The sequence below is a fragment of the Panthera uncia genome (assembly GCF_023721935.1).
Source record: "Panthera uncia isolate 11264 chromosome C1 unlocalized genomic scaffold, Puncia_PCG_1.0 HiC_scaffold_4, whole genome shotgun sequence".
Lineage (NCBI taxonomy): Eukaryota > Metazoa > Chordata > Mammalia > Carnivora > Felidae > Panthera > Panthera uncia.
The window spans coordinates 14,830,556-14,855,504 of record NW_026057585.1 but is presented as its reverse complement, the minus strand read 5'-3'; the positions used below and the strand labels follow the sequence as shown (position 1 = coordinate 14,855,504).

At 37.1% G+C, this 24,949-nt stretch overlaps 1 protein-coding gene across 1 annotated transcript in view; it reads left to right on the top strand.

Moving 5' to 3' along the window:
* Window positions 1–23,908, top strand: part of NTNG1 (netrin G1) — a 288,466-nt gene extending 264,558 nt beyond the window's left edge. Inside the window, exons 6-7 of the mRNA XM_049616687.1 lie at window positions 18,097–18,264; window positions 23,685–23,908. Of these exons, the coding sequence (XP_049472644.1) occupies window positions 18,097–18,264; window positions 23,685–23,827 (311 nt within the window). The 3' untranslated portion in view covers window positions 23,828–23,908. The remainder of the gene's footprint in view (window positions 1–18,096; window positions 18,265–23,684) is intronic.
* Window positions 23,909–24,949: the final 1,041 nt, after the last annotated feature.

The following is a 24,949-nucleotide window of genomic DNA, read 5'->3' as shown; positions in this document are numbered from 1 at the left end:
ATCACCAAAGCATATTTCAAGGAAAGGGAATGATATATACTACTGATGTAAATTATTGATTTATGTAACCATAAATTCACATACGTATGCTATATACACAATGGCTAAAGATTTTCAAGCCCTGATAGATTTCAGTATAGATCTCAAACTGTCAATACCAGTATTACGGTTCAAATGCATCGACAGAGTGGTCATCCTTTCCGATCATCTGCTAAAAATGTTTTTGAAACAAATTTCTCATTAAGATCATTTGTTGTACCTGCTATTGTCTGTTTATTAGGAAATAGGCTTCCCAATCATTTCAAAGGTCCTTGATTTAAAACTTGGTCATTTTGATGTGCTTTTGACCATGGCTGAAAAAAATACTGGTGACATTGTCAGCAATTAATGAATCCCAAAAATATATCTATATTCATTTGAGCCTTGTGATCTCTGTTACTACTTTACCTAATGGGGCAGTAATTCATTCAAGTTTCATTCTTTTTTAATAAAATGTATCACACACTGATAAGTAAACATTCACAATTTTACCCAAGTGAACATTTGTTGATGCTGATGATGCAAATTAAGAGTTGGTTTGGTGTGGATGTTTTTGCTAGAGTGATAAACTAATGATTACCTTCTAGCATATATTATCTGATCCTTAGTCCTGAAAAGCAAGTGATTTCCCTAATATGTTAAACATTATACAGACCATAATTAGAATAAGAACTGGCCTAATGTGCACATAGCTTTGTGTGGGTTATTATCACTTAAGAAAGCAGATGACAGATGAGTCCGAGGTTAAAGGTAGGCCAGCCACTGAAATGGAAGATCACATCAGGAAACACCATTTCAGACAACTTGAAAATTTTTAATAAGTAAAGATATTTTTAGAAAAGCAACAAAAGAAAAGAGAGATGTAAACGTTCTGTGAACCCAAGTATACATTATTTCTTTAAATTACTTTTAAGTGGCTGAGACCATGATATATAAAGCATAGAATACTGGTGGAAGTGTTTGGATATCCTCTCCTCTCTACCTCATTCAATTAGAAATCATGGTTCACTTACAGGAAATATTCCATTTTCCTGTTTTCTCTTATAATGAGCATTCCCTTCATCATGGAGTTAAACTTCATCTCTAATTTGATTTAACTGACGGGACTGTGGAACAAGGGAGATGCTAGCTGCAGGGATCCAATAGCCTGTTGAGAAAGCCCAGAGATGTTTTCATACTTGAAAATATTTGATGCCAGTTGGAGACCTTGTAAAAGTTTGTTCCATACAGCATCCAGATATTTCTGTTTGGTACCGATTTGCTGTAGAAACCTGGATCATGAGGAAAATAATGAGGTTAATCATTTCCCCACCCAAGGGTTATTAGTAATCATGTTCATCTATCTAGACATCTGCAGTGTTTGGTTTTTTTTTCCCTTTGCTTTAATACTTCTAAATCTCCCAAATAAAAGTTTCATTTGAATTGCCCTTTAACTAATTAGGTTTTATATAATGAAGAAAAAAATTATCAGGCTAGTGTAGCTATATGGCAAATTGCATGGTGTGCTACATTAATTTTGAACTGTTTGCTGATGTTCTAGAAGGAAAGCTCAGGTCCCAGGTGAAATGCCTTTGGGACTTTGTTATATCATGTACCCAGTATCCTCATCACAGATCCATTTCATATTTGTGTAACTAGCATTTCACATTCATGAAACCTTTGTGGTTATCCTAAAATTGAATGAACATTAGGATATAGCTGCTGCTTTAATCCTGAAGAATAAATCAAGTATTACAGTGAAGGAGGCGAAGTACCCCCTACCTAAAGAAAAAAGAATTGGGAAGTTTAGTAATGTTATCAAAAATCACCCACCTTGAGCAAACTGACTTTTTTCATGTGTTAACCTTTTCCCAGGTGAATTTAGAGTGCCAGACCAGTTTTTAAGTGTGAGCTGCTATCTGCACCTTTGCTATTATCTCTGTGTAGGGGCATCTGGAAATTCCTAGCATAAACAAAGATTTAGCAAGATCTCTGAAAGGCCCCATGATGAGCCTCAAACATGTAACTGTGAATTCCTGTGCTAAGAGTGTGGGTATCATTGACATCTTCTTGGAGTATAGATATGGAGCTGGTCAACTAAGTGTTTCACTTCCCAGGAAGAGGTAGGCAGTGCTTTTGCTCACAACCGGAGGGAGGTATTCCCACATATCTACAGAATTCCATTTTACAAATGGTGAATCTGAGGCTCAGAGGGGCCGAGTCATTTGACCAGTGTAATACAAGCAGGAAGGCCCATCTGATTCCAGAAGTTATGCTCATAACACTACACCAAATGGAAGAGCTCAGAAGGAAAAATTCTAGATTTATTGACTCTTACCTCAGACTTTTTCTAGTCCACCACACTGCACTTTAGACCTGTTGATCTCTGAATTGACCCATTTTTTCACAGAGAAATTTAGTGTTCCGGAGAAAAACAGAAGTTCATTTTCTGGTACTTCACTGTGTTGTCAACAGAAGTTACCAGCATCATGTCTGAGTAGAAGGGGTAGGGAACTGTGACCTCCACGTTAATATATGCCCTTCCTCTACCGCTAAACATCCTCAGTATGCTGAGCAAGAGGGGAGATGTATAGATGTCAGGTATATTATAGATCGTAAGACAGCTCATGAAATTTTCTATGCAAATTATGAAACATGTTTGTTCATATTGTATGACAGTAAAAATCCAAATTTTTTTCTTTATTGAAATAGTCACTTATAGCAAAAATAAAATTCTATATGCCATCTCTAGGACAGACCTACCACTATCACATTAAACTATATCTTTCCCATCAGTTTAATGACATGGTAGTTCTGAGGGTAGGCAGCTTGCTATGAAGATGGTAAGATTACCTCCAAGGCCCTAGAGATTTCTTCTGGAAAGCTTTAGGGTTTTCTATAGATTCCTTTCTAGGCATCAATAATGCTTCCAGATTCCTGAGTAACAGAAGCATTAACTATATAAGGCCGAAAGGACCTTGTGACTTTGCCTCTACCTGATATTTCCCTCTCACACTCCTTGAAGAAGGATGTTTAATGAAGGCTCACTAACATCCCCCAGGAGTGGATTTTCACATCCATGGTGGCACCCATGGTGGCTTCCCACCATATTTTAGAACCAAAAAATTATTTAAAAATTAGTATTTTTAGGAAACTTAAAGAGAATTCATTCAACATCATCATTTTACAGTATATAAGGCAACGAAGGCTTAAATGAAATGTCTAAGTCATCGGGGCAGTGGCCAAGGTAGGATTCCAGCTCAATATCCAATTTCCAGATTAGGACTCTTCACATTCTACCCTGATATTAGAACTCACCTTCTCATTTGATGAAACTACTAAAGTATGAAATTCTATGTGGTGCACCATTCTAGAAAAAGATGGGAAATCATGGTCACAATTTACTCTGTTTTTAAAGGGTGCCCACAAAGTGAGTTGAAAGTTGCCTATAGTTCATGCAAACTGAGTGCTATGGATGATAGAGGACAACTTAATATTCTAAAACAACCCTACCTCTAAAGCTTTCTTGATGTGAATAACATATTTTCAGCCTTCTGCTTCAAGCTTGCTTTCCAGTTTGACAAATTATGGCATCAGCAATAGATGGTCAATTTCAGCCATTCTAACATAGTCCCCTCCAATGTATAGTGCAGAGTTTTCCTTGGGGCACAGAGGAGAAGAATTTTCCTCCAAAGTTTCACTCTTGTAACTAGAATCTCATTTTTTCTGATTCATGAAAGTGAGTTTCAAGTGCCACAACCAAAGTGTTTTCTGAATTCTCTCCCTGATGAAAAACAGAATTCAGATGACATATATATTTGATTCATAGTCTAAACTGATGTGCCCCCAAACTGAAAGAAATTTGAAAGTTAACATTATATATTTAACTATTAATATTAAAAATCAAATCTTTTTCACAGTATCCCAAACTATTTCCATTGCTTTCTGAACAATAGTATTAATCAATAGAGACCCTAAAACTGGCCTAAAGTAAACTACATCTTAAGTGAGCTTTTTTACCTATCAGTACCACTCACTTTGGGAATAATTAAGATTGCAAAAAATAGGGGGAGCACATTATTTTCTCTAATTCAATTCAGCAACAACTGTTAATACTATAGTAATCTGATTTTTGTTACAATAGCAACCACAAATGGTATCATAAGGGCTAACATTTTTTAAATGCTCACTACAATATCGAGCAAGTATTAACTCATTGAGTCTTGAAAACAACCAGCAGATAGTGTCATCATCCCCAACTTACAGATGAGAAAGACAAAGAGAGTTTCCTTTTTTTTTTTTTTTTTGATCAAGAAAGAGACAAGTTCCTTGTCCAAGTGGTAGAGCTGGGATTTTAATCCAGCCCAAGCTCTACTTACCTGCACCATATCTCAAAAAATTTTCCCCAAATAGTTATTTTCTAAGCTTCCCATAGATGCACTTTGAAAATTCAACAATGAGAGTAATTGGATCTGACGGACATTCCAGATATTTTTGTTTTTTGTAAGGGGACAGCTATGGAGTATGTGATTATGGTCTCTATACTCCTAGAGCCAGTCTTTGGAATCTAGTCAAGGAGATTATCAAAATGAGTCCAGTCCATTTTCCCAGATGTATTGTGCCAGCATCCTTAAGAAATAGGGATTTCCACAGAAGGCTATTCTTGAATGACTAGCCATCTACAACCCCACTGGACACATGGAGGGATCCCTCCCCTCACCCCAATAATAATTTCTCAACTCCAGTTTGGGTTTCACTATGACAGCCAAAAGGTCCACTGTCAAAACATGCAGCAATAATTTTCCCTTCCCTCTTAGTCCTCTAGAGTCTCCAAAGAACGTGTACCTCATCCCAATAGGCCTCATCCTCCCATGAACTTGAGTGGGGGCCCTGCTAGACCATTGGAGAACTCCTAGAGGGATGGAAATTAACACCTAAGGGAAACCTTAGAGATCTTTTAGTCCAGCACCTTTATTTATAAGGAAATGGAAGTCCAGAGAAATTAACAGCCAGGCAATTCCTTGGTAGCAGTACTGGGACCAAACCTGATTCTTCTGACTCACGGTGACCTTTGCCCTGCAACAAGCCACCACTTTAAGACCTTCATGTTGGCCCAAAGATACACCTTAGTTAATTTGTGAAAAAGTGAAATTAATAAATTCTGCCTCAGGTCACCCAAAGAGGCAATACAATAGTTTTAATGCAATAGATATAGATATAGATATAGATATAGATATAGATATAGATAGATATAGATATAGATAGATAGATATTTTTTTTTCTATTTTCAATTTCCACCTACTCAAAACAAGTGGCCCCCTGGCTAAAAATTATCAGAAGCTACATGTTATGCAAAAATTTTTCATTAGAATTGGCTATGATAACATAGAATTTGTTTCAATTATACTATTAAAATCACCTTCAATGTGCCTAATTTACTCCTGGGAATTAAACATTTGTTAGTAATATTGATTAAATATTTATTTGAGCCAGGATCTTAGAGTAACAAGAGTAAATGGAGAGTAACTGCCTAATATTGTTTTCTTACTTAGCCTTGCAATTATAAGACAAAATCAAATTTTTAAAAAATGAGATGAGATATTAAATTAAAAACTCCTGGGGACCAAATATTGGAACATGCATGCACAAACAGTAACATGCTGTAGGAGTCTGGGGGGAGGGAGGACACAAATTTTAGTGCCTTTTTTTCAGGACATTTTTCCTTCCAAGGGAAAAACAGCACATAAAATTTTGTCCCATCAGAGATATGTGTAGATTAGATTGGGATTTCCAATGGGATCACTGCTGGTGGTTCTGAGTTTTGAGTGTTCAGGAAAGTTAGGCATCCCACATAATGGAACTTTTGGGGGCGGCAGGGGGTGGAGTGTCTAATTACATTCCCAGGCAAATACAAGGGCTACCTTCTCCCCTTCCCCCCAAGAAACCATCTGAAGTACACAATACAGAAGAAAGTTACACTCCAGGTACGGATCAGATTGTGACTGAGCTGTCTACCTCGATAATTCCATACAGTCAGGTAGTTAATGATTCAAAAGTAGAATGCCCTATGTTAACTTTTTATATATTTTATACATTCCTTAACATGGAACCTCAGAATCCTAGGGGGAAAAATTATAAAACACTAGGGAAAGAGTATGCTAAAAATAAGCATAAACAAATATTTAATAGAATATGGGATACAGTTTAATTTATGAAGCTAATTTTCAAAACTCACTTTTAAATTGATTTAGTATAAATGCCGGTCTTCACTTAAATTTCTTGGCAGAGCTTATTAACCAAACAATCATATTGCTTAATTTCATCAAGTCACTAAATACCTAACATCAAATTTACAAACAGCAGCCCCACTATGACCTGTATTTGCCTCTCCTATAAGAAAAATATGGAGAGAACCATTTCAACAAACTAAAATATTCTTAATTTGAAGCTAATAATGTGAAGGAATATATTTTCTATATAAACCCACAATTTTTTTCCAAGTAATTTCTAGAAATCATATCCATTCACTCAAAATGCAAATTTATAGTTTTTCAGAGGTAATGAGCACTGTTTAAGTAGCCTTGTTCTGTTAATTCAGCATCTACCCAGCACCAAAATGCTCAGGTGAAAAGCAACATTAGTTGCCTACTTTGCCTATACATGTTACTAAGTATCTATATATTTAGTAACAGTTGGGTACAAATGTGGAAAATATTACTACACTTTTTTCATTCCACAGTTTTGACAGAGTAATATCAATATTAAGATTTCATCTGCCTTTGTGTACACACACACACACACAGTAGATCAGCTTTTCTAACAAATATTAAAATACCAAAGTTATAACGAAAGTACCATGTCTTACAAGAATGTTACTTGCTATAATCTAATTATGGAGGAAACAATCTGATAATACCTGTTTACAGTGGCCTAGCCACTTGATATCAATTATTCAATTATTAGATATTTACTGAGGCCTCCTGCAAGGCTTTGCCCTTCCTCAAAGAGATCCAATCTAATTACAGAGACGAGAAATAGACCTATGAAATTTAAATTAACAATATTAAAACTCATGCCTTATCCCCATATCAATGAGAAATCAGGAGCACAGACAGTAACATGCTATAGGAGTTTGGAGGTGAGAGCACTTTTCGTGGACTTGGGTAGTCCCAAAGGACCACACAGAAGGTGTAGTTTTGAGCTGATCTGAATGGGTGGTAGATTGGAGTCCTAAAATGCCTGCTTTAATAGTTATGCACCTTAGCAAAAATAATTTTAAAGCATCCAATCCTAAACCTAGGTGTTCTGCTTTTCCAGAGTCTTTTTTTTTTAAATATGTATATACTGGTGAATCTAAGAAAGAAAGAACATCAGTTCTCAAGGTAACAATGCTTATAATTACCTCTGGATTGGAGCCAAAAACTCTAGAAACATAGGTTGAAGTAAAAAAAAAAAAAAATCATGAAGACATATACACATCCATACATACAAACCTTAGCTATACTAAGAAGCCAGAAATCACCAGTATTCCCTTTCTTTCTCTGAGAAATGGCGTAAATAAAAATAGGAAATAAATCCACTTCTTTGCAGAGATAATGGCTCACACTTAAAACATACCCCAAAGAATCTCTCATGAAAGACTAATGCAACGAGTTCATATCTGTAAATATAAATTGCAGAGAATGGAATCCTCCAGTGAGAAATTATTTCTTTCACGTTATCTTCTAGTTTCAGGCACCAGCTTTATATAACAGTTTGAAATGCCGAAGTCCCTATTTGGTTATTTGTAAGAACACTCTAGTTTATTGCAAAAGTAAATGTATATAGCTTTGTTAGCGAAGGGGCTATCTATTTAATGTCCATTCAATGTTTTGGGAATCATCAATTGCTTGCTCTTGTTTGGTGCGGGAGTCATGTTTTGTTAAGTGCATCACAGCCAAGTTAAAGAGCAGATGTGTGGTTTGTGTCTTTGTCCATATAAGTTTCTGTTTAGACCAAATGACATTATAGCTGAAAATAACATACCCTGATTTTTCCTGATGCATGCAGATCTTCCAAAGTTTAATAGGATATGGCCGAATATTTCTTCCCTTGAGGTTTCTAACCCAAAACAAGGTAGGAGCATGTAAAATTCCTAGCAATATAAAACCCCACATGTTTAGGGGGAAAATCCCATCTACTGTTTTTCAGCACTGGATAACAGCATTATTGTGAATGCCATGTCTTTGAAAGAATCCTGATTCAAATATTATTTCTAATATGAAGAGTGCCCTGGAAATATTAGAGTGAAAGATATAGGGGGAAATTAAATGGCATAGAAGTTACAAGCACTTCATCAAATTTAGGTTGAATGTCTCTCCCAAGAGAAGCCTAGAGTTTTGCTGCCATCACAGTTTAGAATATAAATAATAAGCCTTAAAAACTTCTGAGTGCTGCAGGTGTCCTTCCAATGTCTCCCTTTTGCTCCTCTTAACGAAACTGACTAGTACGTCAGTTGTGTTGAAGGTCGGGGGAAAAATACATAAAGGCAGTATTGCAACCCCTAACAGACTTGTTTTCTTTTACTGTTTCTCCATATTGACTGGCAGAAATTTGAATCTCTCTCTCTCTCTCTCTCTGTGTATCTCTCTCTCTCTCTCTCTCTCTCTCTTTCTCTTCCACATCACAGTATATTTTCTCTGTTGGGGCTTCCCCTTTTAATCCTTTACAAATTACCAATTATTTCTAGCAGCATTAAGAACAACCTGCTCTCTGTCTGTCTTTAGAGCAGTAATTATTTTCTGACTTGTAACCTCAAAAATAAGTAAATAAATAAAAGAGAGAGACTGACAGCAGTGTGATTACACAGGAAGAAATAGAACTTTTAAAAACTGGGCAATGAAATTCATAAGAGACAGTGCAATGTTAAATTCACATTAACATCTAGCCTATAGATATATATAGACATGTATAAATAGGAGTTTATTTTAATAGAAAATTGTATTCTTTTGCCTTCTTTCTTCTCAAAAAAAAAGGCACATTTTTGGCTTCCACCTTCTTTCATTACATACAGGATGTTCCTTTTAAACTCTAATGAATACAGATGGAGGAGGAAATGAGCGAAAGGAGGAACCAGGAAATAGCTGCTAAGCAAACAAAATATATTAGCAATTTGTTGGGGAGTCAAATTGGAAGGGCTGCATTTTCAGTCCTTGATCAGGGTGATGAAATCGAGACTGTCCTAGATACATATATTAGTAGCAAATAGAATTATCTTAATCATCTGCTCCAAATGAATTTTTTCAACTTTCTGCATACATATGTGGAAGAAGAAATAGAGCTCAAGCTCACCCCTATTAGTATAATTCTGTGAGGATTTGGGGGAGGTTTAGTGGCTTTATTCCTTGGCAAGTTCAATGAGAGCATCTTCAGTGAAATGTCACTCAGTATTTCCCATTGAATTTCAGAGTTCAACAAATTATACAAGACAGGATCTAAGATTTAACACTTCTCCACAGTGAGTTTTGAGATGAACAAGATTATGCATTGTTCAAAACCTGAAACACACCTGCTTAATTATTTTGCTGTGTTTTCTGTCAGTGTCACTGCACAGAAAACTTTCAGAAATACCTTCAGCTAATACCAGGTGCAGTTTTTTTAGAATGTGGGTAATGAGTTCAAATGAATTTATTTGAGAAGCAGCGCACGGGATAAAGTGCTTAAACTTGAAATTTTAGCTCAAGGTGCACTTTCTAACAGAGGCCAGTTCTGTGCAGCCATAATTTATCTTGTCAACATCTGCAAAGAATGTCAGGCTCTACCTAATTTTGCTGTTTTCGCAAGCAACTCGTCATGAATAATTGGAAAAGAAATGGCAGACAGCGATACAGAGCAATCTCTGCCATTAACAAACTGATATGACCACAAAGGTAATAAATATTGAGAAGGAGACTACATTTTTCAAAGGTAGACAGATTCAAGGTGACTCTGAGACTAAGGTCCATATGGTTGGCCACTGAGATTATGTTCCATGAGGTCTAATCAGTTCAACAAAAATAATCTAACTGGCTGAGGCACAGACGAGCTTTTGGTTACACAGAGAAAATGACAGTGAATTGAGGCAATGATTGCTAATTATCTCAGCACAACTACTATTTTAAGAGAGGGTCAATAGGGGATCCTAATATCCATATTGTTACCAGAATAATCCTTGCATAACTGGACTCTTAAATGGTAATTCTCTTTGCCTCTGAAAATAAAGCTTCTAAACTTTATTACTGACAATGTAAAACCATTTTCAGCCAAATACAAGACTTCCTTTGGGACTGAAACCATCTCCCAGAAACAACAGATACAAGTAGTCTCTTCATTTAGGGCTACCTTTTCAAGTGGGTTGATGATAAGTTATTACAGTTTGAACGTTTCACTATTGTTTCTAATGTGCTGTTCATTCTTTTAAACCTATCCAGTTGCTCCCAAATTAGCTTTGTCAACAGTTTCTTCTGTTCAAGTTGCAAACCACAAGAGAGGTAGGAATTCTTGGATTCATACAGTGATTTCATGGTGTTATGTGTTGTGAAACATTGCACTGTATGAATCTGGAATATCTGTGAAGTGTACCCATCAGCTTATCGGTGAGGCATGTTGACTGATACCAATCAATGCATCAAATAGTACTGAGAATGTCATCTGTAAGAGACAAAAAACTTCACTCAGAAATTTCACTGCTGCAAATTAAAATTGCTGCAACATTTGTTTTCTGAAAGATTAACACGTGAATAAACATTCAAACAGCTTAGGATCCTGTTTAGAACATGAATGTTAGAGTATTAACATTGTTGCTCATTGGCATTGAAAATAAGGAAACCCACTTACAGTGAGTTTCAAGGATGCTTTTCATGAGAACAGAATGGCAGATTCCATGTTTTGTGCCCATTTGACTTTTGGACAAATGAAATAGCTTATATTTTCTATTTCCATTGTCTGAAATGAAATTGAATGAATACCAGTGAAGATCTACACTGGGTTTAGCATTGATTATGACCTGAAAATAATAATTACATTACTTACTTTAAATGCAAGCAAGCAGTATCTCATCTGTGACTCATGAATAGTCCATTCCAGCTAGCATCTGTCATTCACAGAATGAAGATTTTTCAGGAAACATAAAGACTTCTGTTTTTATTTTACCATTTTCCTTTAAATGTCTTCTGTGACAGGTGTGTCTTGTTTTCCACCCTTGACTGTTGGGCTTATGTCATGTTTTTGGTTTGTGGGTTTTTTTTTTTTTGTTCTTTGTTTTTTCATGAAACACCTCTTATAAAGAAATATATTTATTAACAAAATCAAAATTCAGTTTGACCCACTTGATGAAAATTACCGTAATAGCTTATTTATTCCTTATTGAATAGAGTCAGATCATTTTCCAGATTTTAATTAATGTTGAGTTGGTCCTTCTGTGACGTATAGAGAAAAAGATGAAACTGGTCCAAAGATGGGAAAAGGGAAATGGATGGTATTCAAACCATGTCTTAAACTTTCCTCACAATGTGCTTTTTACATATCAAACATTAATGGTGCCCATTTGAGGGGAATACAAATGTATATGAATTTGGGGAAACTAAGTTCTTTGGAACAGACCGGCCACAGCGTCATAGAGTATCAAGCCTATCTGGGCAAGTGTGCCCATCTTAAGGCCACAGGGGGAAGATCTTTCTTTATCTCCAAAATGCAAATCCACACAAAGAAACCAAGGAAGTGGAGGAAACAGAGAAGCATTAGGGACTTTCATAGATTTCATTTCTCTTATGTCCCGTCAAGTACACTGGAAATACAAGGGGCCTCTTGATCTGGAATTTCACCCTGCATCATTGAATCTCCAGTTTCCTGGGGTCATAGCACTAATGAGGTTCAAACACATCTCCAGAGGCAGGAAGAAGTCACCTAATGACTTATCATTTAAAAAAATCCATATCGTCATCAAATGATGTATGTAGCTTCAAAAGCTACATAAGGTTGCAAAATAGGGGAGGGATGGGGTAAGGACCAGCAAAATGCTACAGCCACTTCACTGCCACCCCTGGAGGAGGCCCCTCAGAGGCATGGTGACTCTATTAATGTAGTGAGAGGAAAATACTTTTTGAGAGTTCTCATTCCTTTACTTTCTATCTAAACTCTTTTCCCCAAATCTGTTTTGTTTCTTTTTTAATGAATTTTCATCAGCTTTCCTAATTTGGCCAAAAAGAAAAATGACCTGTGCCATATTCAGAGGACTTGATCTTATATTTACATAGGCCATGTAACATATGATGCAAGGCAACATGGCGAACAGTAAGAAAGAAGACACCCAGGGGAAGTTTAACCCCTCCTATTCTAACGTTCTTTTTCTTCCATTCTCTTTCTCTCCAACCTCTTGCTTCTGGCAACTCCTCCTTGCCCAGCCCTTCTCCAGCCAGTGTCAGTCAGAAAGAACCTTTACTTAAGAGGGTTGGGTCGTTCCTGATCTAGACCAACCACTCCTTCTAAAATACTCCTTCTAAAGTATCCCTAGCTTTAATTGGTCTTAACTAGCCAATTGCCAAGTATTGTAGTATCTTATCATAACTGTTTCATATGAGCTCATCTATTCATATGGGGGATTTTACCCCCCAGGGGACTTTTGGTTGTCACAACTCGGGGGTTGCTACTGCATCCAGTAGGTAGAGGCCAGGGATGCTTCTAAATAGCCTACAACATATAGGAAAACAAAGAATTATTTGGCCCAACGTGGAAATAGTGCCAAGGCTGAGAAACCACCCTAGACTCTGCAGGACTGGCTCATGTTGTTCCCTGGCATGAGGTGATTCTCAGGAAATATGTACTGCCAGCGGTTCCTTGTACACCATGGCCATGTGTTCTAGATGACCCCACTAGCTCGTCTACACAGCAGCAATGAAAAATCATCTACAGTGTAATCTGAGATTGAAAAACTACATAAAACCATAGAAGTTTTTACAAGTCTCCTCTTTTTCTTCCCAAAATGATCTGCATAGACGGGTAGACAACCCTCAGCTAAAATAATCAGTAACTCAGTTACACATTGTTGGTGTGGCTGTTGTTTTTCTAAACTCTTGGATATATGGGATGTAGCCAGACTCTGATGGAATTCAAATGGGGGAGGCATGAATTTAAGCATAACTTTCCTCTTGTGTCTGACTGTGTTTTGCAAAAAAGGGCACCTTTAGAATCATCACATATTCACAGATACGTTCATTTGACAATGTTCATTGAGTGCCTAGCATGTGACAGATGTTTTGAGTTCTCTGGTTACATCTGTAAACATAACACAGTCCACACTCGTGTATTTATACTCAGAGTATGGGGGAAAAATTATTTTAAATATACTTTCCAGATACTATAAATTCTACAAAAAAGTAAGTAGGATTAGGAAATTGAGGATTAGTATGTTTAGGCATTGCTGTTATTTCCAATAGAGTGGTCACAAAATTTTCTTTGAGCAGAAACCTAAGCACAAAGTGAGGAAGCAAGTCACAGGGATGTCTAGGGGAAGAGGACTCTACACAGAGGTAACAGCAAGAGCAAATGCCCCAGGGAAGTCCCTGGCATGTTTGCAGAGCAACATGGAAGCTTTGTACAAGAGCAAGGAGGAAAGTGATTGCAGTGAGCCACCAGGGAGGCCAGGGGCCAGATCAATTGGGAATGAATGCATATAAGTTCTGTGTTTTATTCTGAATGGCATGGAAAGCCATTAGGATTATAAACAAAGGGGTGTCATGACTGAATTTAAGTTTTGAAAGAGTCACTCTGACTGCTGTGTGGAGAGGAGGTATCACTAGCATGGAAGCCAAGAGAGCAGTTTGGGGACAATCGCAATAATCCAAGTGCCTTTAACTCAAGGTGACAGAGTAAGAGGTGGTGAGATTAGAGTGTATTTTAAAAGCATAGCCAAGAATATCTGCTGATTGACTGGTTGTCAGGGATGAGGAAAAAAGACATGTCAAGAACAACATCAGGAATTTTGAGCTAAGCAATTGGAGGAATGGAGTTGCCATTTACTGAGATAGGGTGGGCTGCCTGGGTGAGTAGCAGGTTTGGGAAGGTTGACCTAAGAGCTCTGTTATGAACATGTTGAAGTTGAGATATCTAGTAAATGTCCAGGTGGAGACTAAGAATGCAGATGAGTATGTCAGTCTGGAGGAAGTCTCACTAACTGGGGAGTTGATCTAGGCTGAAACAACTATTTTGGAAAGGTCAGCATCTACATGATGTGTAAAGTCCGGAGACTGGGTAAGGAGCCCTAGGCTCTAGGTTGAGCCTAAAGAGCAAAGAGTTCCAAGAGCTAAGCCCTGAGTACCTGTGAGGAGAAAGGACCAAGAGGAAAAGAGAGGGAAAAACAATCATGGGTGGAGAAGAAGAAGAAGCAAGAGAAAGTGGTGACCCAGAAGTCCCCTGTTTTAGGAAGGGTTTCCTGGCAGCCCTAAAGGTCCCTTTGAGACTTATGGTTATAAACTTAACATGAGACTTGTTTCAAAATAGTTGGAGAAAAACTCCAGCCACATTTAGCTGCTGGGGTGTAGGCATGGAGAGATGGAGAGGTGGATTTAAGCAGGATCAGGTTTTCCCAGGAGACTGATCGCGGTGGACACTCGGGGTCAAGGGAGATGAAAGTGTATGAAAGGAAGTCACTGTAAGGACAGACCATGGACTCCATACTTTGTAAGAAGGGAAAGGAGGACATGGCAGGTCAATGAGTTGAGAGATCAAGGAATTACTGAACTATTAGTATCATCCCTGCAGGGTCTTAATATGGTAATGTAACTCAGACTACATCGTTAATAATCATTCAAGGATTCTGTGCCTATGTGGAAAGACTAGTTCCTAAAGAGTGGTAGATTAACAGAATACTGAAAAATAATACAGCAGCCTATTAATTACATTTGAAATGCCTTGCATTTATACACTGCTCTCATGTTTTTCAAATCATTTTCAAAGATCTTTTTGTCATTTTACATTCTCAAATATATCGTGGCCAGAGAAGACAGCTTTATTGAAGTCTCAGAAGAATCTTAGAAGTCTTAAAAGAATCAAGTTGCTACCCTGTTTCCTAGATTAAAAGATATTTAAGTATCCATTTATCTTCTAAAATAAATTTATTAATATTGGGCATTTAGCTGGTATGGTTCTATATATAATTATACAACTTACATTATTTATCTTCTCCTACCAAAATTAATAAATCGGTCTTCAAACAAGACCCAGAAACAAATAATGTCATTGTGGAAATGTATACTACTCGTTGAATTCAGAGTAATAGTAGATGACAGTGTGACACTTGATGTGTCCATGGAGATTCATGGGCTGAGTCTTGAAAGTGTTGAACTTGGATATCTATAGATATGTTTTATTTCTTGGATAAAACTTTGTCAGATAGAGCTCAGCATGTACTCTTGCCATTGCGCAGATCTTACAGAACCCTTCAAATACCCACAAAGGAAATGATTTATGAAACTTCTCTAGCCTTATTCTCTACACTTTCCCCAACTTCATACCTTTGCAGGTTCTATTCCCTTTTCACCTGAAATGCTCATCCCCTCTCCCCCAAACTTCTTTTTTCTAACAAACCCTACCTGCCCTCATGGAAGACCCATTGTTAAGTCCAGTGTTAAGGTAGTTTTTGCTAATTCCCCTCAAGTTAAATGACCTTCTCCTTAGATCACTTTGTGTCACTGTTTGGCTTTCTTAGCACATGCTCTTTTGTTTTCTAGTTATTCTAACCATATGTTTGTCTTACCCACAAAACTAGTTTTTTGACAACAAGGGCTTCTTTGTAACTCCAGCTTTTTTCAAAGCTGGATAAATTATATTAGGTGCACCAAGGGCCAGCCTGGGATGGGGAATATGAGAAACAACCACCAAGGAACGTCTTCCAGGAGGGAGAGCCAGAGGACAGGGCTGTTGATGCCCATTCCTCAGCAGTTCCAGGCAGCTCTGAAGAAGTCCTTAGGAAGCAATTAGATTTGGAACTTGGGTCTCCTTCCTGAAACCGCTACTCTTGGGTGGCTCTAGGCCAGAAAGGTTTTCCCTGTTCCAAATCCTCAACCAAGAAAGGCTCTAGAGCCCTTTTAGGTTTCCTCGCAAGTCAGAATTGCCAGCATAAACAGGTGTAACTCAGGGAGATATAGTGTATTGGAGTGATATGTTTGTTTTCTAAGAAAATTTAATTTGGTGATCTGTAATTCTATTATTTTTGTTGTTATTGTTTTATTATTATTAATATGGCATGCCTTAACTACTGCATAGGCCTCCTTCCCACTCTGCTCTTCTCCCTCTGCTTCCTCCTGATCCCAGCCCCTAACATGCGCGCGGTGCGCGCGCGCGCGCACACACACACACACACACACACACACACACGACAGAGCTAACCTCCCCTAAAGGAACCAGCTTGTCTTCAGGAGCCTCCCCTTCTTCTTGCTTCCCTTTTGAGTATCTAGAATCCCCAAGGTGCTGACCCTAATCTTGGTATCTTTCACTAGTCACTACATCCAGTGTCCTCCTCTGCTTTGATCCACATTTTATTTTATTCTGTCAGGACCTTGACCCTCTGCTATAGCAATCGGCTCTGCACTAAATAAATCCACACCATTCCGATGAGTTTCAGCATGTTTAAAAAAAATCCAGTCTCTCTTCCTTAATCTTCGTTATTCATTTTGACAGTGCTTATTCATTGTTACTCTGCTCATCAAATGCGATACTTCCAAAGTTTATCTAAGCCAAAAGAGTAACTCAGTCCCTTGCATAATGCCTGGCACATGGTAGATCAACCCAATAAAATATGGAATGAATGAATGAATGAATGAATGGGTTCAAGTAGTGGCTGTCTTTGGCTTCCTAGTGAGGTAAAATAAAGGTCAGACATTAAAAAGAGGAGTATTTTTGGATAAACTAAATAAAGGTTTTGCAGTATCACCGTTGACCTTCCTCATTAATATCCAGCTACACCTGCCCCCATATTTTGAGAAGACAAATTAGCTTACTTACTTACTTACCTACTTACTTCTCCCGTCTTTTTTTTTTTTTTTTCTTTTTCTATCTGATTTGATGGTGATTGCTACCGGTAAAGGCTTTGTCTTTACCACTTTTTTGAAAAATGTTGAATTAGATGAACAACTTCTTGCTTTAGCTGAGATGCAACCAAGAGAAAATGTAATCACTCCCCACCCTTCCCCACCTGCTCTCCTTCTCTTTCCCCATCTCCTTGTCTAGTTCTTCTCACCATCAGGACCTCAGCCTCAGAGGCATCTCCAACATTCTGGGAAAACAAAGAATGGAAATCTGGGAGTACTGCATAATCACTAGCTGCCTAATCCTTCTTTTGTAGTGGACTCAGCTTGAAATTTGAATGAAAAGGAAATCTTCAGAGCACTTTTCCCATACAAATCATCTCTCTGTTTTTTGTATTTTCTCTCACACATAAACAAACATCATATTTAGCCTGATGAAAGGCTTACAAAGGCTGTCTTTCCTGTTAGCATTTGGAATAAAAATAGAGAATTGTTTAGTCCTCCAGATCCCTATTAAATTTGCCACAATTTCTGTGAAACACTGACCGAGCTACTGTCTTAACATAAATGATAATGACACTAAACAAAGGAGTCATGGGTGATGGCAGTCTCAGGCCCTAGATGCTCACATACTTCCCTCCCTTTTTCTAAGAGTGCAAATATGAAGAAAAAAATGGGGAAGTGATGTAAAGACAGTAAAGTTCTCACTGTGCAAAAATTAGACTTTTGCATCAATGGCGACCGAGCCTTCCCAAATTTTAAAAGGTGTACACCTGCAAATGCTTCTGTTCATATTGTATGCCAAGAATTAACACTCTTCGGTCATGTTCTGAATGTCCAACCTTTCTATCCTGCTTGAAACAGATGCTACTTCCATGCCAGTCACAACCACCTGTGGTCGCCATGTGTCATGTTGCATCACATAGATGTAATGCCATTCTGCCATCTTTTCTCCACTTCTCATTTTATCCAAGCATGTAGTGTGCTATTACTCTGCTACTGTATACACTCTGTATACATTTCTGTTCTTCCTTGCAAGATTGTGAATGCTTCGGCCACTCCAATCGATGCAGTTATATCGATCTGCTAAATACAGTCATTTGCGTGAGCTGTAAACACAACACTAGAGGGCAGCACTGTGAGTTATGCAGGCTGGGCTACTTCAGAAATGCTTCTGCACAGCTGGACGATGAGAATGTGTGCATAGGTCAGTTCCATTATAATTTCAGCTATTGTTCTGTGCCTTTCGAGCTATGGGGAGCTATTCAAGGTGAAGAGGCTGTTAACTTGAACCACGGCTGAGCCAGAATGAACTTTCTCAATGGAGAAAACATCCTTGTGGTAGACTTAAAATTCTCTTGTGCCGGTTGAATTGGGGAATATATTCTGAATCCTTATGTTTTTGTTGCTTTAAATATGATGATCTGGAAATCTTGTTTAGAAGATGAAGAATTTTCTATCAATTATTCTTTCTTCCTTTTTTTTGCATGAAATCTTAAAACCTGGTAATATCAAACTGATCTTAAAGGCTTATGTTGTACATTCAACTTTTAAAATGAAAACTCATTATATGGGACTTAATTATAGATATGAGAAATTAGGATAAACTCTTGCACATAACTGGTAATCAACAAACATTGATTGATTAACAATATTGCCAATTGGAATTGAAAATCATTAGCAACTGGTAATATAGAAGTTTGCCTGACTTTTCCATCCATAGCAAGGAAATTCCATTTATTTAATTTTCCTAGCCCCCCAAAGCAGAAGCAATTTCTCAGAACTATTATAGGCAATGAATTCTCATAGCTTCCAAGGTAAATAAGGAAAAACTGGGTCCACAGGATTCCCTTGAGCACTATCCCCTACCCACCATGACTACTGCTCAGGTCAACTGGAGAGAGAACCTGTTTTCACAGACAAAAAATTTCTCCCACCTTTTGCACAGTGGAACCAGTCTTTAAGAAAGGGAGCTGATGGAAAAATAAGAAACAATAAATGGAATTTCACTTCATAATTTACTTTGAAGAAATGCATATATTTGAAATGGTCAAGGTACATGTGTGTCTGTTACCATACCAGTAGGTAAATACATTGGCAACTAATTTTCAAAATAGAATTTTTCACATAAAGACTAATGTAAATTTTTTAAAAATGCAGAAAAATGACAGGTGGTTTTTTCATCAAAAAAGAAATCTAATCTGCAATTCGGAGATCATTGTCTTCTGATTAGGTCATCAAGATCATATGGCTACTTGCCCAGAATCCCATAAACTAGGCCTACAAGTTGTTGTGAATTCAGTTAGACCAAGTTTACACAATACAGTTAATGTCTACAGTATGTTCTATTTTCCCAAGTGCCTCCTTATTTATTATTTGTGAATTAGTGGAGAGATCACTGGACTTAGAGACCGGAGAGCTGGGTTCAAGTCCCATTTTGCTATTTAATAGCTGTATGTCTTAGGTAAGTCCTTTCAGAACTCCCAGTCAAACAAACTGGGATCATATGGAATGCCCAGGAAACACTTGGTAAACTGTGAACTGACTTGCAAATATGGTTTGTTTTTGTTTTTGTTTTGTTTTGTTTTGTTTTTACTTAATCCTTATTAACAAAACCAGGGGGGGTAAGTATTCCACTGATAATTTCCTCTATTTTCTAGTTGAGAAAAGTAAGGTGAAATGAACCAAATTATACAGCTTTAGCAAAGAGTTAGCTTCCTGACTTCAGAGCTTGAACATCTTCTCCCAGCTACCCTGACATAATTAGCAAAACTAAACTTGTCAGACTTCTTACTTAAACGGTATGCTTTTTGGATGACAGTAGCAATTCCACCATGAGTTTGTGAACAGTAGTTCAGTGGCCTTTATAACAATCGGGGTTACAAAGATTTGAGGCTATTAATAACCCAAAAGACATGTAGCTGTCTGAATTTTGAATGCAGAGCTACACTTCACTGAATGTCATTTGTAAAGATATATAAATGTCATACAGTAAATACAGAAACAAGAAAAAAGGTAAAATAAATAGGTACGCAGGAATAAAAATCATTTTCATAAAATACCTAAGATTAACATGTTTTACAGTGTTAATTTCTGTATTTTAAACAAATCAGAGAAAAAGGCCTTAAAAGAAAAGATTTTATTCCATAAAATTTCTAATATCAGGTAACTTAACAATATCCCAAAGTGTTTTACTCAGAGTATTCTTTCTTATAAGCTTTGGCCTTTTTCCAGTCCTAAAGTAATTTTATGAAGTATAAAATCTGCACTTACTATTTAATTTTAAGAGGTTTAGTCCTGTTGTAAATCTATTTCTGATTATCTACAGGCAGGAAGGCAGCCTGTTTAGCTTTTGTCTTTTGAATAACATCAACTAGTGATGAAATATGAAAAAGCTGAATATACATTTCTTCTCCTGCCGAAAAAAATCAAGAGCGTTTGTTATCTCCATTTCTAGACAGTTTGTTAGTTAAAATTATAAATCTTTGGGGAATTTTATTTTATTGAAGCAAACATGTTTCTATTCAGTATTTTATACTTTCCAAACCAAGTAAATTGGTAAACATAAAGATGAGAACTTTTAGGTACCATTAAAATTGGCTATAATATTCCCCCACATACCAAAATTCCTTAAATTGCTGCCTTTTTTCTAAGGCGTAAAATTGTTTGTAAAGAATGCATTGGAAAATGTAGCTAGCTGATATATGCTATAGTCTATCTTTTGTCTTTAGTCTATATATATGTACAATGAATCAATAACAATAAAAGCTATGTCCTATAAGAGCTATGGGTTCCACTTTTCCCACTTGAAGAGCTGCCTACACACCAGGCTAAGGCTGGAGTTTGCTCTCTGAGAGCCATTGGTAGCCTGTGGCTCCCTATTGCCAAGGTTTGCCCTAAGGGAAAGCATGAACTTATTCACTCTTTTCCACAGTTAAGCTCCCCAAAGGGCTTGAGCCAGGACTGAGAATTAAATTGAAGAGCATACATCACAAATAATTGAGTTTAATACCTTTTTGTATAGAAAGCACTAATGAAAATGAATGGATATTTACCCAATTCACTTTCACAGAATTAAGCACCAATCTCAGAAAATTTGAACTTCATCTAAGTCTTCTCTAAATTTAAGGGGGAAAAGAGGCATTTTGGCCATCTCTTCAACAAATGACAATGAAATCCACCACACTGGCTGTGAGGGAACAGGCCAAATCTCGACAAAATATAGACTGCATTGAAGTACATGTCGTAAACTATTTGAGTCATTTTATATTATGACAGATATAAAATGCAGGCTATTCCGTGTTGCCACAGTGGTTGCTGCTTATTGGTTACTGGTGAATTTCCCCATTTTCATACAAATTCCAAGCACAGCCATGTCTCCAAAGATGCATGTAATTACCCTGTATTACGCAGCAATTACATGAAGATGACACCCTTGCATGCTTCTGTTTCATATAAACTCAAGCATTAAGCAGGAAGTTAGAGGATATGTGGTTCATGACCTTGGGTAATCACTGCTAATAATCTCTGGTAACAAGCTTGACATCAGAATGAAACACAGGGTTCAGCATTTGCTACTAAACGTATCTCAAATTATGAAGTATTGTCTTTTTATTCCCCTTGAAACCCAAGATCAGGTAGTCAGAGGTACCTTCTATAGACAGGATACTTCTAGTACCTATAAATCAATTGTACTGTAACTTTTTAATCAAACCTCCAAAATATTTCATGTTATTTTTTAGCCTAACAGTCCTGCATATTCTTCCTGGTTTAATTTAATAAAATACAATACTCCAAGGCCATCACCAATATCTACCATTGACCATGGTATTCTTTAAAAAACTAAGTTATTTGTACATAAGGTGGTAAATAGACCACACCTCTCCTTGTCACTTATTTTCCCTACTGTTTGTATAACATAACACTTATCACCCTTCCTGTGACAATCACTGGTTTAGGTGTCCCATGTTTAAAAAAAAATTTACTTTCTTTCCATCTAAATCCTTATATTAATATAATTGCTATGGGCTAAATGACTAGACTGGTGTGTGGATTCCTGTTGGCTAGATATAACTCTACTCCCTGGTTTGCAAAATGCTGGTGACTCACTGTCAACTTATGCACTTGAAATAGTAAGAAACATTAAATGTTGAATAAGTATAAGCACAGACTGATAGTATAAATATGTACACAAAACATTTTAAAGCCATACAAAATTACTATTTAAAAAAAACCTTTTTAAACAACTCGCATGTACACACATTAAAATAGAAAATGATGACTTAAAACTCTAGTTATTAAATACAAACCAAGCCAGGCAAGGAGGGAACATTTTAGTTTATTTAGTTTTATTTTTACCTGCATATGTCACTATCACTATTAGTCTTATCAATGCTTATATCACCATAATGCAGAACTCAAAAATTGACTAACATGAAATAAATCATAATCGTAAGGTCTCCCACATTTTCTGAAGACATTCTCTAGTTAATTCCTGTAGTAAAACCAGAACAAAATGTCCAGTCCTCTCTATAACGTTAAACCTTGAATCTCTGTTGCCAGTCTAAAACGCTAAACTTGATGCTGTTAAGCTAAGCTCTCAGGGCTTCCATTGGTTGGTTGGTTGGTTGGCTGGTATGATTTTACTTGCTTTTTAACCAGAAAACCTTTTAATAGGACCCTTTTAGTATAAAGGAAACTGAGAGAGAGGCATAATGACTTCTCCAAGATTATACAGTGGGGTAACAAGGAAAGAAACTTTGGCCCCCAAGTCCCCAAAGCTGCAAACTAGCAGTTATTACCTTTCAAACTAATGGAAACCTAAGGAATCCCCACTTCAGGTTCAGCCTTTCAGCTAAACAGAGTTTCAGAAGCAAAAGTATCCTGTATAAGAGTATGTGAGGAATCCAGAAAACACTCTATTTACTCTTCATTGGACAAAGTTGTTTTGTCCTGCCAGGAGACATTATGATGAAATATATGTCTCAAATTATGCCTGTGTTGAAATTTACTTGGGATTACAAAATTTATTTTTCTTTCATGATTGTTAATCTAGGCTGCATAAAAACCGTACTAACATGCCTAGCAGATAGAGTATCTAAAAGCTCATACCAAACAGTATATATATAAATAAGTTAAAGTGCTTTCCCATATCATAAAGTAAAAATGCCTTTGAGTGAACAAAGTGCATTCATATTGCACTTTAAAAATGTTCAGCAGTTCTCAAATATTGAGTGTAACAGATAAGGCCATTTGAATAATTTAAAACAGATTTTACACTGATGGCATATTGATTTATCCTTGATATACAAACTTCTCATGGTGTTCATTAAACCATCTAAAAATGCCCTAACAAATGGAATCTCTATTATGATCTGTTAGCCATGAAGAGCATAATGTCTTATTTCCCGGGAAGTTTTCAGTTAATTTCCTCCCATATCATAAAAACAGCATCACAGAAGGCTGAGGAAATAAATAAAGGGGCCTGAGATAGCTGTATTTGCCAAAGCATTTCATTAGCGGACATCTTTCTTTAAGTAAGCGATGCATTTAAGTGACGCTCCTGTGTTGATAACCTATAAGCCATGCAGACTTGTCTCCAGCCTGTGTGTTGTCTTGTTTCTACAGAGTGTTATTGTAACCCTTTGGGCTCAGTCCATGATCGTTGTAATGGCTCAGGATTTTGTGAGTGTAAGACGGGAACGACAGGGCCTAAGTGTGATGAGTGTCTGCCGGGAAATTCCTGGCACTACGGCTGTCAACGTAAGTAACTCTGGGAGCTGCCCTCTGCCTGCTGCAGCATGGCTGATCTGCTTGTCCAGGCCGGTGTGTGCAGCTTCTCAGAGCAGAAAAAGACCCAAGCCACTGACAAGCTTTAAAAGCTACTTAAAGCCCCAGCCTGTGTATAGGAGAGAGAGCAATCCATCAGCTGTCCAGCCAGCTTCTTTGAAGCCCATCTTCTTCTCCTCTGAATGCAGGAGCAACTTATATTGAAATATTGTACTCAGATCCATGTACCTGGCCAGACCATAAATTAAGTGGCACAATAGGGACCCAGCGTGGAAATCCTCACCGCAAAATGAAGGGTGATGTGGATGTGGTTAATATATTTCTTGAACTGAAAGCTACCTCAAAGCTCCAGAGTTCATAAATTAAATGATATCTACATAACTTATTACCACCCCTGCTCTCACACCCATCACTGAATCTTAACCAGAAACCTAAGGGTAATAAATCTAAGGGATATTTAAATGCCAGGGTAAAATAATGAAAAAAATCAATATTGATTTTAAGCCTCTGAGGTTAGGCACCATGCAGTGAGACTTAGACAGATGCCATTTGGTTCAGCCTCATTTCTCTGAGGATTATCAGACCTTCTTAAAAGCTTGTCAGGCAGGTGGCATGTCGGTGTATTCGGGGAACAGAAATTTAAAAATCTGAGCAGAAGCTTCCTTCTGTCATTCATAACCTTTTCTGCTTTTTCATTATGCACTAACTTGTGAGTCTATCCATACACATTTAGCTTACTAATATTAAAGAGCCACCAGGCAAATCCTCTAGAGCAGTGCAGTCCAATAGAAAATTGTGCAAGCCACATATGGAATTTTAAATGTTTTGTTACACACATTGAAAAAGAAACTGAGTTTAACATCTTATTTTATTTAACCCAAATATCTCAAATAGTATCATTCAACATAAAATCAACATCAAAACTATTAAAGATACGTTTTTTCCATACTGTATTTGAAATCAAGTGTGTGTTTTATTCTTACAGAACATCTCAATTAGGACTGACCATATTGCAAGGCCTAATAGCCACATGTGTCTACCATATTGGACAGCACAGCTCTAGACATTTTTTGTTTGTTTGTTTTTCTGCCTTTTTGGGATTG